The following is a 19,155-nucleotide window of genomic DNA, read 5'->3' as shown; positions in this document are numbered from 1 at the left end:
TGCTTTTATTGTTTTACTGGCCCCTTGGTGTCTCCTTAGAGTGGCAAGTCCTCCTAAATCAGCTCCTTAGGCAACCTTTGGGCGTTCATTTCTCTGTATGTCTCCAAGTAACGCCATATATGGGGCGCCTGGGTGGCTCAGTTGGTGAAGCGGCTGTCTTTGGGTTAGGTCATGATCTCAGGGTCCTGGGATCTGCCTCTCTGCCTCTCCCCCCCACCCCCACCGTGTTCTCTCTCTCACTCTGCTGCCTCTCTCTCAAATAAATAAATAAATAAATAAAATCTTTAAAAAAAGCGATCTGTGAGTTAATAAGCATAGTTTAGAATTATGCCAGTTTGACTTTCACTTATTAATCAAATATTTATTGAACACCTAATATATGTCAGGTATTGTGCCGTCTCATATAGCATTAAATCAGATAGACATGGATCTTGTTCCCCAAACTTAAACTCTACTTGGGAAGACAGAAAATTAACCAACTAATTACAATAAAGATTATGAATGATGAGAGAGGGGCGCCTGGGTAGCGCAGTTGTTAAGCGTCTGCCTTCGGCTCAGGGCGTGATCCCGGTGATGCGGGATCGAGTCCCACATCGGGCTCCTCTGCTGGGAGCCTGCTTCTTCCTCTCCCACTCCCCATGCTTGTGTTCCCTCTCTCGCTGGCTGTCTCTATCTCTGTCAAATAAATAAATAAAATATTAAAAAAAAAAGAATGATGAGAGAGCATACAGTGACCTTCTCTAAATTGACTTTTTGAAGATTTTTACATACAGTAAAACTCACCAATATCAAGGGTACTGTTCGATGAATTTTGACAAATGTATACCGTTGTGTAACCACTACCAGAATCAAGATGATTTTCATCACCCCTAAAAGTTTCCCTGTGCCTCTTTGTAGGCAATCTCATCTCTCCTACTCATCCCCAACTCCTGACCATCACTTATCAGCTTTCTATTACTATAGTTTTGCCTTTTCTAGAATTTTATATAATTCTTTTGTGTATGAAAGATGACATTCATCCACATTAGGGATGTCACTAGCTTGCTCCCTTTTATTGCCGAGTGGTATTCCACTGTGCAGATGTGCTCCCATTTGTTTATTCATTCTCCGGTTGGGCTGTTTACATTTTTGCACTATTACAAATAAAGTTTCTATGAGCATTTTGCACAAGTCTTTGTACATATGTTTTTATTTTCTCTTGGGTAGATACCCACGAATGTAATTACTGAATTTTATGGTATAAGAAATTGCTAAGCTGTTTTCTAAAGTGGCTGTAGCATTTTGCATTCCCACCAGCAAAGTGGGAGGGTTCCAATTGTTCTGTATCTGCACCAACACTTGTTGTTGTTAGTCTTTTAAACTTTGCTCACTCTAGTAGGTGTGTAATGTTACCTTATTGCGTTTTGATTTGCATTTCCCTAATAACTAATTATGTTGCTGATCTTTTTGTGTACTTAATTGCCATCCATGTATCTTCTTTGGTAAAGTGGCTGTTCAAATATTTTGCCCATTTAAAAAGTTTGGGTTCTTTGCCTCCTTATTATTGAATTTAAAGGGTTCTTTATATATTCCAGATAAAAGTCCTTTGTCAGATATTTGTTTTGCAAATATTTTATACCCATTTCTGGCTTGACTTCATTTTGTCAACAGTGTCTTTTCAAGACAAAAAGTTTTAATTTCGATGAAGTTAAATTGTAAATTTTGTAGTGGTTCTTGATGTCCTATCAAAGTTACAAAGATTTTCTCCTATATTTTCTTCTTTAACTATTACAGTTTTAGGTCTTAGTGAATCTATGTATCATGATTTTTTACATGATTTTTACATCTCTGAAATTAATAACGTTTGAAAAGAATAGGAATGGAAAACCGTAGTGAAATTATTCAGCGTTTTATAAAACACACCATTATTCTCTAGGTCCCAGGTTTGAATTTGGCATTTTAGGGAATACTGTGTCTCATTTACTTGTAATATGACAACTTTCTTGTCTTCTACTTGTTGTCAACAAGAGAGCAAAACCAATGTGACCTGTCAGTGTTCAGTGATTAGTTCCCTCATCTGGAATGTGCTTTCTTTTTATGAGGAGGGGAGGGAAACACCACTCTCACCTCTCATCCAAAACAATGTGTGTGCGTTTGCCTGTTTACCTGGGATTGAATTTGCAAAACTCACCAGTCCTCACTAGACTACAAGATATTCAAGGTCAAGATCTATGTGTTATTTCGTATTTCTATGTTTGAGATGTAATTCAGTAATTGTTTTGTGAACGAAAGGGGGAATTCCTGGGTCTCTGCTGTTCTGCTGGTGTCTGGAATTTACCAGGCAGTTTGTTGTAGTTTTAATGTCCAGTCCTCACAAACTTGACTTTAGAGAAAGATGATCCCATCTCAGTATTCCTAGATTTAGCACAGTGCGTGGCATACAGGAGAGAAGAAGGGCAAAGAGATGAGGGGAAGAAAATTTGTACAAATCCCACACCATCATTTATGACTTGAAGCAGGGAAACTGGGCAACCTTCAGGTGTAACATAAGGTGAAAACTATTCAAGATAGACTCCCAATTCCTCCGGGGCAACAGCGTCAAAATCTTTGGGCTAAGTCCCTTACTTCGAATTTTTGGGGCTTGCGTGGACCCACGCGTCCCTTGTAGGAGAATGCTAAGAAGACCGAAACCTTGAGTCTGAGGATTTAGGGGACTCAGAACCCACTTGCTACTTGCACAGTAGCCCCTGGTTGCGCAGCAACGGTGGGTCGATAGCTCGGCGCTCGACGCAATCCAGCCAGCCTGAGACGCGGCGCTCCCAGCGGAGCCTCTCGCGGCTAGGCACCCTCAGGCCCGGGTCCCCGCGGTGCGCACGCGCGGAAGGGGCTCGGCGGGGGGGAGGGACGCCGGAACGCAGGCTGCGCTAGCGGGCCAAGGCGGGGAGGGGCGCACGCACGAGGGGCGGAGCGGCGGGCTCCCCGAGTGCCTGAGGAGCCGGAAACGCGCCTCGGAGGGTGCGGCCCTGAGGGGACGGTGGGCTGGGCGGGGCGGGAAACGTTAGGCCAGCGGCCCCCGGGGTACGGGGGTCGAGCGGGCGGGGAGGGCCCGAGGCGAGCTCTGCCCGGATGAGGAACAAAGCGGTGGGGCAGGCGCGCGCGCCCCCCGCGCGGCCGGCAGGTGGGCTGCGCACGGGCCCGGCCGGGGCGGGGCGAGGGCGGCAGGGCCTGCGGGCCCCATGCCGGCGGGNAAGTTTAATTGTTTCTAGCTTTTGATTTAAAGTGTTCACTTGATCACTTAGAGGTTATTAATTCATCTAATTTCAATATTGTTGTGTCTCAGAAAATAGGGAGGCCCATGGGGAGGGAGAGAGAAGGGGGAACAACCAGTTGGTGGAGCAGTCAGAACTCACACAATTATTACGTTTGCCATCTTACATGGGTGAGCTTTGTGGCACCAGAAAAAACCTGCAGTAGTAGCATCAAAGATCACTGATCAGGGCGCCTGGGTGGCTCAGTTGGTTAAGCGTCTAACTCTTAATCTCAGCCCAGGTGTTGATCTCAGAGTTGTGAGTTCAAGGCCCATGTTGGGCTCCATGCTGGGCATGTTAGCTTACTTAAAAAAAAAAAAAAAAGATCACCGATCACCATAACAAATATAATAATAATGAAAACTTAAAAAATTATTATTATTATTATTTTGAGAGAGAGCACAAGCAAGCACAGGGGGTGGGGAGGGAACAGAACGAGAGGGAGAATCTTAAGCAGGCTCCACGCGCAGCACAGAGCGTGACATTGGGCTCAATCTCACAACCCTGAGATCATGACCGGAGTGGAAATCAAGAGTCGGATGCTTAACTGACTGAGTCACCCAGGTGCCCCAATAGTGAAAACTTTTGAAATATTGGGGGTATTACCAAAATGTGACACAGAGACATAAAGTGAGCAAATGCTGTCAGAAAAATGGTACCAATTGACTGGGTGACCCAGGATTGCCACAAACTGAAATTTGTAAAAAACGTAGTATCAGCAGGGTGCAATAAAATGAGGTATGCCTGTTCTTGGACATTAACCCTAAAGAAATAATGTTGCAAATACTGGTGCTTAATCTTTCATACCTGTGCAACGTTTCCAAAGCTCTGAGCAGAAAATCAGAGGAAGGCAGCCTCCTTCAGAGTGGCCACCAAGTACTACCCCAAGACTCAGTTGCTCAAGGCAAGAAGTATTTGTTTCGTTCTTGAGCCTGAAGGGCAATGATTTAGGCTGAGTTCTAGTAAAGTCTAGTATGGCCAACTCAGAATCAAGGGGCAGAAGAAAAGAACTCTAGGTGGTACTGGGATGAACTGTAAAGTCACCTTTCAAAGGGCATGGTTACACGGAGGAGTGCCAAACTGGAGTCATTAACACAGTCACTCTATTCTACTCTCTTGCTCTAAAATAATTCCACAATTTGAAGTAGGCACATTTTAGAGGTTCAATAACCACATGTGGCTAATGGCTACTGTGTTGGAATATACAATTCTACTGTCATTGGCCTCCTTTCAATTCTTCAAACCTGCCAGACATTCTTCTGCCTCAGGACCTTTGCACTTTCCCTTACCTCTGACTAAAACTCTCTTCTTCAGATGTGCGTATGAATCACTCTCTCACTTCCTTGGTTCAAATTTCACCTTTCCAATGATGATTTCCTTGTCTGTCCTATTTTAAATTGCAGGCCCTATCTTTGAGCACTTTCTTCCCTGCCATACTTTTTCATGGTATTTATTGCCATCTGGATGTTATATATTTTAATTAGTTACTTGTTTATTATATCTATTCCTCCACTATAATGTAAGCTCTGTAGGGACTGGCATTTTTTGTTTGTTTGTTTGTTTTTGTTTTTTTGCCCATTTAATTCACTACTGTATCCCCAGTGCCCAGAGCAATACCTGGCATATAGTAGGTACTCAACAAATATTTATTGAACAAATTCTAGTTTTCCCATGCCTTTCTGCAAATATTTTATAAAGAAACAAGTCAGTTAGAATTGATGCAATAAATTATAATTGTTTCAGGCTTAGGGGGAGAATTTCAAGAATGCCAAAGAACAGGTTTATCCACAAAAAGTCATATTTCCAGACTCTTCCTAACACGAGAGATAAAAAGCAGGATTTTATACCTTAATTAGAGTCGAATGAAGAAAAAAAAATATCCTGAGTGCCCCAAATTAGGCCCCAATTTACTCGTTCTTGCCCGTATCTTTAGTGCTGGAAGATAATTTTCCATCCAGCAAAAATGTGAATGGTTGTTATCTGGTTTGTCTTATCTACACTCATCTCTAAGGTTCACTCTTTGGTTGCAAACCAACATCTCTGTTTCACAGTCATTTGAATACTTGGGTCCTAAAAGAACAGCTACACTCTTTATTTCTATTTGTCTGATTGGTCAGTAATTCTCCCATTGCTTTTATTTTTTTATTTTTATTTTTTTAATTTTTAAAAGATTTTATTTATTTATCTGACAGAGAGAGAGATAGCCAGTGAGAGAGGGAACACAAGCAAGGGGAGTGGGAGAGGAAGAAGCAGGCTCCCAGCAGAGCAGGGACCCCGATGTGGGGCTTGATCTCAGGACCCTGGGATCAGGCCCTGAGCCAAAGGCAGACGCTTAAAGACTGAGCCACCCAGGTGCCCCTCTCCCATTGCTTTTATTGTTTTACTGGCCCCTTGGTGTCTCCTTAGAGTGGCAAGTCCTCCTAAATCAGCTCCTTAGGCAACCTTTGGGCGTTCATTTCTCTGTATGTCTCCAAGTAACGCCATATATGGGGCGCCTGGGTGGCTCAGTTGGTGAAGCGGCTGTCTTTGGGTTAGGTCATGATCTCAGGGTCCTGGGATCTGCCTCTCTGCCTCTCCCCCCCACCCCCACCGTGTTCTCTCTCTCACTCTGCTGCCTCTCTCTCAAATAAATAAATAAATAAATAAAATCTTTAAAAAAAGCGATCTGTGAGTTAATAAGCATAGTTTAGAATTATGCCAGTTTGACTTTCACTTATTAATCAAATATTTATTGAACACCTAATATATGTCAGGTATTGTGCCGTCTCATATAGCATTAAATCAGATAGACATGGATCTTGTTCCCCAAACTTAAACTCTACTTGGGAAGACAGAAAATTAACCAACTAATTACAATAAAGATTATGAATGATGAGAGAGGGGCGCCTGGGTAGCGCAGTTGTTAAGCGTCTGCCTTCGGCTCAGGGCGTGATCCCGGTGATGCGGGATCGAGTCCCACATCGGGCTCCTCTGCTGGGAGCCTGCTTCTTCCTCTCCCACTCCCCATGCTTGTGTTCCCTCTCTCGCTGGCTGTCTCTATCTCTGTCAAATAAATAAATAAAATATTAAAAAAAAAAGAATGATGAGAGAGCATACAGTGACCTTCTCTAAATTGACTTTTTGAAGATTTTTACATACAGTAAAACTCACCAATATCAAGGGTACTGTTCGATGAATTTTGACAAATGTATACCGTTGTGTAACCACTACCAGAATCAAGATGATTTTCATCACCCCTAAAAGTTTCCCTGTGCCTCTTTGTAGGCAATCTCATCTCTCCTACTCATCCCCAACTCCTGACCATCACTTATCAGCTTTCTATTACTATAGTTTTGCCTTTTCTAGAATTTTATATAATTCTTTTGTGTATGAAAGATGACATTCATCCACATTAGGGATGTCACTAGCTTGCTCCCTTTTATTGCCGAGTGGTATTCCACTGTGCAGATGTGCTCCCATTTGTTTATTCATTCTCCGGTTGGGCTGTTTACATTTTTGCACTATTACAAATAAAGTTTCTATGAGCATTTTGCACAAGTCTTTGTACATATGTTTTTATTTTCTCTTGGGTAGATACCCACGAATGTAATTACTGAATTTTATGGTATAAGAAATTGCTAAGCTGTTTTCTAAAGTGGCTGTAGCATTTTGCATTCCCACCAGCAAAGTGGGAGGGTTCCAATTGTTCTGTATCTGCACCAACACTTGTTGTTGTTAGTCTTTTAAACTTTGCTCACTCTAGTAGGTGTGTAATGTTACCTTATTGCGTTTTGATTTGCATTTCCCTAATAACTAATTATGTTGCTGATCTTTTTGTGTACTTAATTGCCATCCATGTATCTTCTTTGGTAAAGTGGCTGTTCAAATATTTTGCCCATTTAAAAAGTTTGGGTTCTTTGCCTCCTTATTATTGAATTTAAAGGGTTCTTTATATATTCCAGATAAAAGTCCTTTGTCAGATATTTGTTTTGCAAATATTTTATACCCATTTCTGGCTTGACTTCATTTTGTCAACAGTGTCTTTTCAAGACAAAAAGTTTTAATTTCGATGAAGTTAAATTGTAAATTTTGTAGTGGTTCTTGATGTCCTATCAAAGTTACAAAGATTTTCTCCTATATTTTCTTCTTTAACTATTACAGTTTTAGGTCTTAGTGAATCTATGTATCATGATTTTTTACATGATTTTTACATCTCTGAAATTAATAACGTTTGAAAAGAATAGGAATGGAAAACCGTAGTGAAATTATTCAGCGTTTTATAAAACACACCATTATTCTCTAGGTCCCAGGTTTGAATTTGGCATTTTAGGGAATACTGTGTCTCATTTACTTGTAATATGACAACTTTCTTGTCTTCTACTTGTTGTCAACAAGAGAGCAAAACCAATGTGACCTGTCAGTGTTCAGTGATTAGTTCCCTCATCTGGAATGTGCTTTCTTTTTATGAGGAGGGGAGGGAAACACCACTCTCACCTCTCATCCAAAACAATGTGTGTGCGTTTGCCTGTTTACCTGGGATTGAATTTGCAAAACTCACCAGTCCTCACTAGACTACAAGATATTCAAGGTCAAGATCTATGTGTTATTTCGTATTTCTATGTTTGAGATGTAATTCAGTAATTGTTTTGTGAACGAAAGGGGGAATTCCTGGGTCTCTGCTGTTCTGCTGGTGTCTGGAATTTACCAGGCAGTTTGTTGTAGTTTTAATGTCCAGTCCTCACAAACTTGACTTTAGAGAAAGATGATCCCATCTCAGTATTCCTAGATTTAGCACAGTGCGTGGCATACAGGAGAGAAGAAGGGCAAAGAGATGAGGGGAAGAAAATTTGTACAAATCCCACACCATCATTTATGACTTGAAGCAGGGAAACTGGGCAACCTTCAGGTGTAACATAAGGTGAAAACTATTCAAGATAGACTCCCAATTCCTCCGGGGCAACAGCGTCAAAATCTTTGGGCTAAGTCCCTTACTTCGAATTTTTGGGGCTTGCGTGGACCCACGCGTCCCTTGTAGGAGAATGCTAAGAAGACCGAAACCTTGAGTCTGAGGATTTAGGGGACTCAGAACCCACTTGCTACTTGCACAGTAGCCCCTGGTTGCGCAGCAACGGTGGGTCGATAGCTCGGCGCTCGACGCAATCCAGCCAGCCTGAGACGCGGCGCTCCCAGCGGAGCCTCTCGCGGCTAGGCACCCTCAGGCCCGGGTCCCCGCGGTGCGCACGCGCGGAAGGGGCTCGGCGGGGGGGAGGGACGCCGGAACGCAGGCTGCGCTAGCGGGCCAAGGCGGGGAGGGGCGCACGCACGAGGGGCGGAGCGGCGGGCTCCCCGAGTGCCTGAGGAGCCGGAAACGCGCCTCGGAGGGTGCGGCCCTGAGGGGACGGTGGGCTGGGCGGGGCGGGAAACGTTAGGCCAGCGGCCCCCGGGGTACGGGGGTCGAGCGGGCGGGGAGGGCCCGAGGCGAGCTCTGCCCGGATGAGGAACAAAGCGGTGGGGCAGGCGCGCGCGCCCCCCGCGCGGCCGGCAGGTGGGCTGCGCACGGGCCCGGCCGGGGCGGGGCGAGGGCGGCAGGGCCTGCGGGCCCCATGCCGGCGGGCTGGCGAGTCAGCCGGCCGCCCTTGGGAGGCGGTGTACGCAGCGCCTGCGCTCTCCGGTGGCGAGGGGACGGGGACTGCATCTTCCCCGTTTTGGTGACCTCCCTTGTCCTCCCCTCTTCTCAGGTTGGGCGGCCCCCCTCCCGAAGCTTCTGGAGGAAAAGCCCCGGGTGACCCCCGTCATGCCCCATCTCGCGGCAGGGTGCGCGGCCGCAGGCCCTCGGGAGAAGTTGGGCGGCCCCGGGCGGCCGCGGGGCCGAGTGGCCGCGTTTGTGCAGCGGTTGTAAGGAAGATGCGGTAGCACGTGACCCTGGAACGCAATCCCTGATGCCGGTTCCCCGCCACCCGTGTGTTCTTTTCTCTGACGCTTGGCCCCAAGCAGATGCATCACAGGTGAGTGGCTTGGTGGGTTCCGCTCAGGTGACATCTTTGGAAAACATTTGGCAAATGAGTTTAGAATGCCTTTGTTTGGTTTTGGTGCCATGGGAGGAAGGTTACAGTTACGCTTTGCAAATGGATTTATGTCCCCAAAAGGATCAAGAAACCCAGAAACCAGAGTTGGGTTGAATATACTCTCATTTAACCAAATTTACTCCAAATGTGAATAGTTCCAAATAGCCACACATTGATTCTTGGCTCATTGACATTTTCCCTATGCCTTTGAGTTATTTGAGCTTTTAATATCTTGATCTGGATTCCAGATGTATTTTTAGTTTATCACCATGCTTCACCTTGAATTTTGCTGGTTACCCTATGGCTCGGATGATAATGTGGAGAAATTAAGTTCTTAATTTTGCAGGTAGAAATTAAGTTACTAGTTTTGCAGATTTCCTGCTGTTTCAAGTACTTAATGATACCATGCCAGTCCAGAAATATGCCAGATATAGTTATATTTGGCTGTTCTTTTGGGGTCCTTTCATAGGCTGTATGTTTAGGATGAGGAAGATAAATTCACTGAAGTTGCTGAAACTGTCCATTGCATTTGGCAAAGTGGCTGCATTTCAGTTAGCTTCTTATATGTCATTCTAAGAAAAAGTTACAAGATTCTAAGAAAAAGTCCTAAGATTAGCACCTGGCAATTGGTTTATTCCTAGGTCAGTTAGAAACACACACATAAAGTGTAGAAGTGTGAAAGAAATGATTTTACCAGGAATGAGTAGGGAAGAAGAGAGAGGTTGGTGTGGTGATTTTGGCCCTTCTTCCAAGATTGCTTCCCAGAAACTCCTGTGAGAAAGGTAGGTAGAGTAGAATTGCACTTTAGAATGAGAGGGTCGTAATGAGGATCATATTGTAAATTCCCTTCTGCTTTCTTTCTGTGAGATACTGGGTACCTTTGGTTTATGGCTGCTGAGGTCATCACATTTTAGTGACTCACAACAAAACAGCAATCTGCTGAGCCTCTCACATTAAACTCTGGTTTGAACTGGTTTGAGAAGGCCTAGGAGTCAACCTAGAAACACCATTTTGATTTTTATCTGGAGATTAGGTACACAGATTAATATTCAGGAATTTTTAGAATGGGATTTGAAGCTATAGACTTTTAGGTGTACTTTAAAAAATTATTGTAAGCTCTTTGTTGTAACTGCTTCAGTTGGTTGTAAAGTTGTAGTTACATTTGTAGCTATAAAAAGTTATAGGAAAAGTTTTAAACCAACCCACGCCTAGAAACTTGCAAAATTAAGTTAGCTATTGTTTCTTTAGGCAATACGGATTTTTTTTTGCATTCTTTTATAGCATAATTAAATACTCTTATTAATGTGCTGTCCTTCTTAAGCTGTTCCTCATTTGTCATTTGCTTCTAGTTGCCTCTTTAGTAAGGATGAAAATGCATTGCTCCATCCAAGTCAAATATTTCAGAGTGCCTATTCTCTACTGTTGGGTTTGTTCATTTTATTAATGTCTGAGAGTTTAGTTTTATGAGATATGTGGCCTGGGGTAAGATTAAAGCCTGTGGATGTAGCATAATGCAGGAACAGGTCTACGTGAGACTTCAAACACGACCCACAATATAAATACACAGATCCTAATTATTGGAACTGTGTAAAAGGCAAAATGGTTCTTTTAGTGTAATTATCTTTCTAATTGTAGTTAAGAGCTTGAGTTTCTTTATTAGAAATTTTTTTTATTGTAGGGGCACCTGGGTGTCTCAGTCGGTTAAGCATCTGCCTTTGGCTCGGGTTGTGATCTCAGGGTCCTGGGATCCAGCCCTGCATCAGGAGAGCTCAGCGGAGAGCCTGCTTCGCACTCTCCCTCTGCCCTCCCCCTTCCCCACCCCCCTTCACTTGTGCTCGCTCTTTCTCTTAAATAAACAAAATCTTAAAAAAATTTTTTTATTGTAGTTGACATACAATGTTTTATTAATTTCAGGTGTCAACATACAATGTTATATTAGTTTCTTTTTTTTTTTTTTAAGATTTTTATTTATTTATTTGACAGAGATAGAGACAGCCAGCGAGAGAGGGAACACAAGCAGGGGGAGTGGGAGAGGAAGCAGCAGGCTCATAGCAGAGGAGCCTGATGTGGGGCTCGATCCCATAACGCTGGGATCACGCCCNTGCCGTGAGCCGAAGGCAGATGCTTAACTGCTATGGCACCCAGGTGCCCCAAGTTTCAAGTGCACAACAATGATTCGGCTTAGGTTTCTTAAATTGGCAGACCTGGATTTAAATCCCAACTCTGCCACTTGTTATATAATCTTGGGTTAAGTTTTTAGCCTCTCTGGGTCTGTTTTCTCATGTCTAAAATGGGATCAAGAATAATACCTACCTCACAGCAGTTATAAGGGTTAGGTAAAATAATTACATGTAAATCACTTAGGTCAGTGCCTTACACACAGTAAGGGAGTAATAAGTGTGAGCTATTATTTTCAGATTTATTGATAGCTGATACTGCCATTTTTTCAGATTAAAACCTATTTAGGTTTGCTTTCACTGCTAAGGAATATGTAGATCCATTTGATTCCTCCTTTCCTTCTTCACTCCTCCCATGTAGATAGACACACACCGAACTTGCATTACTGTTCCCTGTACTTATTCTCAATATAGGATTGGAGGTCTTTTTTTTTTTTTCTTAAGATTTTTATTTATTTGAGAGAGAGAGATCACAAGCAGGGGGGAATGGTAGAGGGAAAAGCAGGCTCCCTACTGAGCAGGGACCCTGATGTGGGACTCCATCCCAGGACTCTAGGATCATGACCTGAGCTAAAGGCAGATGCTTAACCGACTGAGCCACCCAGGCACCTGTCTTTTTTTTTTTTTTTTTTTTTAAGATTTTATTTATTTATTTGAGAGAGAGTGCTCAGGTGCGCGCATACACACATGTGAGCACTAGCAGGGGGGAGGGGTAGAGGGGGAGAGAGAAGCAGACTCCCCACTGAGCAGGGAGCCTGACTCAGGGCTGCAGGGCTCTATTCCAGGACCCTGAGATCATGACCTGAGCCGAAGGCAGACACTTAACCGATTGAGCCACCCAGCTGCCCTGGGATTGGAGGTCTTTAGTAACCTTTGAATAACCTGTTGGCTAGCCTCTTGACATTATAATGTTTATAATATGGCAGTCTCTAAATTCTGATACAGGAACTAATAGTTATTGATGGCCTCCAATAGCAAGCATCTTGTTCAAACCAGTGTATTCTGATAACATTGTTCGTGATAACTAAGATAGATTGCATAGAAAAGGTGATTCTCAGATTTTTTGGCCTGACAAAAATGGTCTGTAGATTAAAAAAAAGAAGAAAGAAAAAAAAAAGTTTGATGTATTGAGAAACTTTCTGGCAGTGTTTTGCAGCATGATCTGTGCTCTTCTACCTAATTGCTAGGATTTGAGGCATATGACATGTCTTCTTTGAGCCAAGTTTCCTCATTTACTCTATTTTGAAGAATTGGTGAAAGAATATGAAGTAAAATATGTAAGCAAAGCTTACATAATGAACCTCGCTATATGGCAGATATTATTAAAGATTTTTTTTTAAAGATTTTATTTATTTATTTGACAGAGATAGAGACAGCCAGCGAGAGAGGGAACACAAGCAGGGGGAGTGGGAGAGGAAGAAGCAGGCTCCTAGTGGAGAAGCCTGATGCGGGGCTCGATCTCAGAACGCCAGGATCACGCCCTGAGCCGAAGGCAGACGCTTAACCGCTGTGCCACCCAGGCGCCCCTATTAAGATTTTTATACAGAATTTTGACAAAATCTAATCCATGGAGGAAATATGGTGCTTCTTCACACCGTTAATAATCTAATTCAGACCCAGTATCACCATAACTCAGAATTAGTAAAAATTCTTTTGAGTGAGTTAAAACAAACTACAAAAGTCTGGTTTGAAATAAGAGGCTGTTTGAAGAAAATACTGTGAAAGAAAAAACTTGGATGATTGAAAAAAAAAAAAACAACAAACTCTTACTGCCATGTCCTCTGAGGGTTGCAGTTTGCTTCAGGCAGAGTGCATAGGGTTTGGAACAGAGTGCACCTGAGTTCAATCCTATTTCTGCTTTGTGACATTGACTGAGTTAATGTCTCTGAATCCCAGTTTCCTTATTAGTAGGGAGAATAGGACACTGTCTCAGAGAGCTGTGAGCATAAAAATGAGGTAGTAGTTGGTCAGCTCCCATTTCCCTACCCCTGTCGTTTCAGATTCTTCAGTAACTTAAATGGAATCACTGAGGTAGGATTTTGCCTAACGGGTTGTGTGTGCTCTTTCTTAGGATGAATGAAATGAACCTGAGTCCAGTGGGGATGGAGCAGCTGACTTCATCCTCTGTGAGCAATGCCTTGCCAGTCTCAGGGAGTCATTTAGGGTTGGCTGCTTCACCCACTCACAATGCCATCCCTGCCCCGGGTGAGTAGTAAGGGAGAGCGACTGGATTTCAGCACTTAATTGCATGATCAAGTGGAGAGTAGGAAGAGAATATGAAGTAAATTTTTATAAAGTATGTAGCAAGGCTTACATAATGAGCCTCGCTATATGGCAGATATTATTAAGATTTTTATAAAGAATTTTAATAAAATCTAATCCATGGAGGAAATATGGTGCTTCTTCACACCGTTAATAATCTAATTCAGACCCAGTATCACTGTAACTCTTAGTAAAAAGAATTAGTAAAAATTCTTTGAGTGAGTTAAAACAAACTCTACAGTAAAGTCTAAAGGGAGACAGAGCCCCTTTAAGAGTGTTAAGGAGAAGCCAGGCAGGTCTGAACATCAGTTCCACATGTGGCAGCATCATGGAAAAAATGTTTTTGTGGACTACTGAGGTTCTGGTGGATAGAAGTAGCAGTTTTTTCCGCTTAGTCCTCTTGTGGGGTTGGTGACCTTTATCTAGAGATGTAGTTGACTTGGCATTTTATCTCTGTTTATCCATTGATTTGGTTCACATCCTTGGTACTCTGTCCCTGGGGTAATAGAAGAGAATGAAAGCTATTCCAACTCTTCCCAGAAAATAAGAGAAATTGAGCTTTATTTTTTTTATTAAATCTGAAACTGGCAACAAACGCACCAGGCTTAGAATTCAAAGAGGAGGTACCAGAGACGGAGCTCCTACATGGGACTCCCATGAGCCTCAATACTCAGGAATAGTACAGAAAAAGCTCATTTCTCCCCATCACTGTACTTGTAAAACCTTTTTATTTGCTTTATTTTCTTTTTCTTTAGAACTAGAAAAGAGACAAGCTATTTATTCTTAATGATCTGTGACATTGTAATGTAATGGGTTTTCTTTATCAAAATGAGAGTTAATGCGGACATCTAGCTGGTTCAGTCAGTGTGGAGCATGTGACTCTTGATCTCAGGGTTGTAAGTTTGAGCTCCACGTTGGATGTAGAGATTACTTAACAATAAAATTTTTTTAAAAAATAAGGGTATTTTAAGTCTTCAAGTTGTTTAAATAGTTCTCCATAGGGAAACTACCTGCTTAATTACTAAAATGCAGTAGCTAAATAAATTCATCTAAACTAGGGTCTCCACATTCCTTTCAGTGTCCACAAAAGAAATTAAAAAAAATTTTATTAGTAGTTTAGTCATTTGATTATCTTAGGCATTCCTTTTAGTCAACACTCTTGTTATGGAGGAAAAGCGTATTAAAAAATACTGCCACTGGCAAAAATAATGCAAACTGGCACTGCTCAAGTTAGTGAGTGTTCATTGTTATACTTAGGCATAGTAAGATTCACTTCTATACCTTGCAGCTATAATCCAAGGTAGGTATAATCTAAAGTTTAAATTTTTTTAATCACAAAATGTAGCACATGTACAGAAGACTATGTGAAAGTATATTTGTACAGTTTAGCATTTGACTTCCAAGTATAAGCATATCTAAGAATTTTTAAAAAGTAAAACATTCTCACCATATAAAATGGGAAATATAAATAATAAAGTAAAAAAAAATTCATAATATCATTACTTAGAGACCACTCCTGTGAACTGTGGTGTTTTTCCCCATTTTATCTCTATGTGATTTGTACTCTTAAATTGTATTTAAACTAGATTTTTAATTATAATTAAATGTTTTAATACTTAAAAGAATACAGACAACTGGAAGATCAACTTGACCATTTTAAAACTAACTTGAGAACTACCTTTAAGACATATTTGTGGATGTCTGCATGCACAATACTATCTGTCTGGGGATATAAAGGGGTATTAGGTGAGATTTCCCCCCCCCATATGAAGAGACCTTCCTAAGAGTTTAGCCAGTGGTTATAGAGAGAGTTTTTAAGTACTTACTTTCTTTTAATTGAGGAAAAAAACCACTTTTTTGTAGGCCTGCCAGTGGCGATTCCAAATTTGGGTCCCTCCCTGAGCTCTTTGCCTTCTGCTTTGTCTCTGATGCTCCCAATGGGTATTGGGGATCGAGGGGTGATGTGCGGGTTGCCCGAAAGAAACTACACCCTACCTCCACCACCTTACCCCCACCTGGAGAGCAGTTACTTCAGAACCATTCTACCTGGTAAGTATTATGGTTATTTGGGACGTTAGAAGAAAGAATAGAGCCTCCTCTTAACCTCCCTACTTGAAGACTTGAATAACACTTTTTTCTGTTTGTCAGTATTGGATATTAATCTCTAGGTGGGAAAAAAATATATATATTTTTGTACCTTTCCTCTTAGAATGTACAGATAACACATTATTAATATATCAGTTTAACTAGATTTAATTTCTTAATGGACATAAACAGTTTTTCTCCTTTTTCCTCCAGTAGTTCCTGGTTCAGTTTTTTATAATTCTGCAGTTGTAATTCTTGTCAACCACATGTCTTGCTAGTGTCATTGTTTATTATAAATTAAAGTTTTTTTTTCAAGTTTACTGATTTTTTATTCTAAGTGTATATTTATTTTACAAAATGTAGTAAATAGGAGAACCACTCCTAGTCCCATCATCCACCTTCTTGGTGTACTTCCTTCTTGCCTTTTATCTTGGTGTATAGATTTTTACTGTTTTTCGTAATTAAGACTATACTATCTATACGATTGTGTATCTTTATGTTTTTCCACTTCACATTTTTCTGCATTTTTAGTTATTTTCCATAACTGCTGCATGGTTTTCATAATTATTCTTTTTAATGCTGCATTACAGCCTACTGAATGGATATTCCATGGTTTATTTACATATCAATCTTCATTGTTGGACAGTTTGGTTTTTCTAGGTTCTTGTTAATATTAGAGAAATGACTTTGTGTATATTATCTATAAAATGCATTTAGGGAAGATTATCCTAAGTGGAATTTCTTGTGCAAGAGCATATGAATATTTTGGGGGTTCTTAATATATGTACTTTCCAAAGAGGTTTTGGTGATTTACACTCCCACCGGCAATGCAGCAATTTCACCACATCCTTATAAGCACGTGTATTCAAATGTTTCTTTTGGTTTTAATAAAGCAGATTCAATTGTGACTTTTGTTTTGAATAGAACCTAATGTGCTATGATAGTTTAATAACTTAAAACTTAGTTATATTTAAATTTTCTTAAATTAATTAAATTTCTCATGTGGAAGATCTTTTAAATCATTTTACCTTTTAACTTTTATAGAACAAATTTCAGCATCTTGGTCTCAGGAATTCCAATTATGTCTATATTAAAGGCATCATTTAAATGCTTAATTTCCAGTGACTTCAAAGGAACATAGTTAATCTTTTACAGTTTCTCTGTTTCATGGGGAAAACTAAATCATGGTATATGTATGTTGCTATTTATAAAGTATATATGTCAATTTAACCAAATAAGGAGGTAAAAGATTATTTTATGGTCTACTTACATTGCTATTTCTATAAAATATATATATATATCAGTTAAACCAAAGAAGTAGGTAAGAGATCAATTCAGTTATATTTGTAAGGAATATAGTTTCTAGTATTTGGAATTCCTTGTATTTAATGATGTACTAAAAAGTCTCTGATATCTCATCTTTTCCTTTTCTCAGGCATTTTATCTTATTTAGCTGACAGACCACCTCCTCAGTATATCCACCCTAATTCTATAAATGTTGATGGTAATACAGCATTATCTATCGCCAATAACGCTTCAGCTCTAGATCCCTATCAGTCCAATGGAAATGTTGGATTAGAACCAGGCATTGTTTCAATAGACTCTCGTTCTGTGAACACACATGGTGCCCAAAGTCTTCATCCCAGTGATGGCCATGAGGTGGCCTTGGACACAACAATCACTATGGAGAACGTCTCTAGGGTTACCAGCCCAATCTCTACAGATGGAATGGCAGAAGAACTTACAATGGATGGTGTTGCAGGCGAGCATTCCCAAATCCCAAATGGCTCCAGAAGTCATGAACCTCTGTCTGTAGATTCTGTGAGCAACAACCTTGCAGCAGACACTGTAGGACATGGTGGTGTGATACCCATTCATGGGAATGGTCTGGAGCTCCCTGTGGTCATGGAGACAGACCACATTGCAAGTCGGGTCAACGGGATGTCTGACAGTGCCCTCAGTGACTCCATTCACACCGTGGCCATGAGCACCAACTCTGTAAGCGTGGCACTCTCTACCTCACACAACCTCGCCTCCCTAGAATCTGTTTCCCTCCATGAAGTTGGCCTAAGCCTAGAACCTGTGGCTGTCTCCTCCATCACCCAGGAGGTTGCTATGGGGACAGGTCATGTAGATGTATCTTCAGACAGTCTTTCTTTTGTACCACCTTCACTGCAAATGGAAGACTCCAATTCAAACAAGGAAAATATGGCAACTTTGTTTACAATTTGTGAGTGTGTTTAGCCTTTTTCTTTTGGACATATTGGTAGATAGGCCATTGTCTCTAACAGATTTAGTCACAAGTCAGGCGTTAAGGGCGTATAGAAAGTAACTAGACTTCGGAGTTTTTCTTTGTGTATTGTCCTTTATGTTAATGTGCCTTTTCTTCAAGTAAGCCTAATGACATACAGACATTTTGTTGATTCTTACAGTATTCTGAAGTAAGGAAACCGTAGTCGTTTCCTTCTGTATTTTACAGATAAGGTCAGCCTAATACTATTCAAGATATTTCCCTGGGTTTCAGATATAGAGTTATTATAGAAGTAAACCAGTGAGGTATTCTGTATGTCATGCTGTGTGCCTTTTCACTATAAGACATTTATTAGATCATGTGTACTTTTATCCCCATGGAAAAATGTAGGAAGATGCAAATGCAATTTTTATTTTTGCTCAGAATGCATATAAATTACCGTAGTTGGGCATGTAAAAGTTCTTTTATGGGGCAACAATAACAAAAAGCAATATCTGTTGATTTGTTGGTGTCACTACATGCTTCATTCATGCAGGAAACGTTGAGTGCTTACTCTATGCCAGCCTCTGTGCTAGATGCAGGGTAGGAAACAGTCTGCAAGAAAACAACACTTGCCTTTATTATTTTTTTATTTTTTATTTTTTTTAAAGATTTTATTTATTTATGTGACAGAGAGACAGCCAGCGAGAGAGGGAACACAGCAGGGGAGAGGGAGAGGAAGAAGCAGGCTCCCAGCCGAGGAGCCCGATGTGGGACTCGATCTCGGAATGCCGGGATCATGCCCTGAGCTGAAGGCAGTCGCTTTAACGACTGCGCTACCCAGGCGCCCCAAAACTTGCCTTTAAAGAGCTTATAGTCCGATGGGAAGCATAGGCAAGTAAACAAGCTATTGCAATATAGTATGATGTGGGAAGATGGGATTAAGTGTGAGGTCTAAAAGAGCCTGACGGGTATCTAACCAGGCCATGGAAGGAGTAGGAAGACTTACCAGGGAAGGCAGTGCATATGTTAGCACAGACCTGAAGGACAAGAAAGATGTTGGCAGCTGA

At 41.4% G+C, this 19,155-nt stretch overlaps 1 protein-coding gene across 12 annotated transcripts in view; it reads left to right on the top strand.

The window, feature by feature from the left end:
• The first annotated feature begins 8,534 nt into the window (after window positions 1–8,534).
• The window catches only part of PRDM4 (PR/SET domain 4), a 58,339-nt gene continuing 47,718 nt past the window's right edge, over window positions 8,535–19,155 (top strand). For 11 of the 12 annotated variants that reach the window (XR_004620625.1, XR_004620629.1, XR_004620628.1 and 8 more), the window contains exons 1-5: window positions 8,659–8,811; window positions 9,005–9,271; window positions 13,580–13,713; window positions 15,634–15,819; window positions 17,291–18,085. Coding sequence is in view for 4 of the 12 variants with exons in the window: in XM_034643406.1 (XP_034499297.1) it covers window positions 9,261–9,271; window positions 13,580–13,713; window positions 15,634–15,819; window positions 17,291–18,085 (1,126 nt within the window). In the remaining 8 variants the exon portion in view is untranslated. The other variant, XM_034643404.1, reaches the window with a different exon arrangement.

The sequence above is a fragment of the Ailuropoda melanoleuca genome, chromosome 15 (assembly GCF_002007445.2).
Source record: "Ailuropoda melanoleuca isolate Jingjing chromosome 15, ASM200744v2, whole genome shotgun sequence".
NCBI lineage: Eukaryota > Metazoa > Chordata > Mammalia > Carnivora > Ursidae > Ailuropoda > Ailuropoda melanoleuca.
The sequence above is the reverse complement of the archived record's forward strand: the minus strand, read 5'-3'. Positions and strand labels throughout refer to the sequence as shown.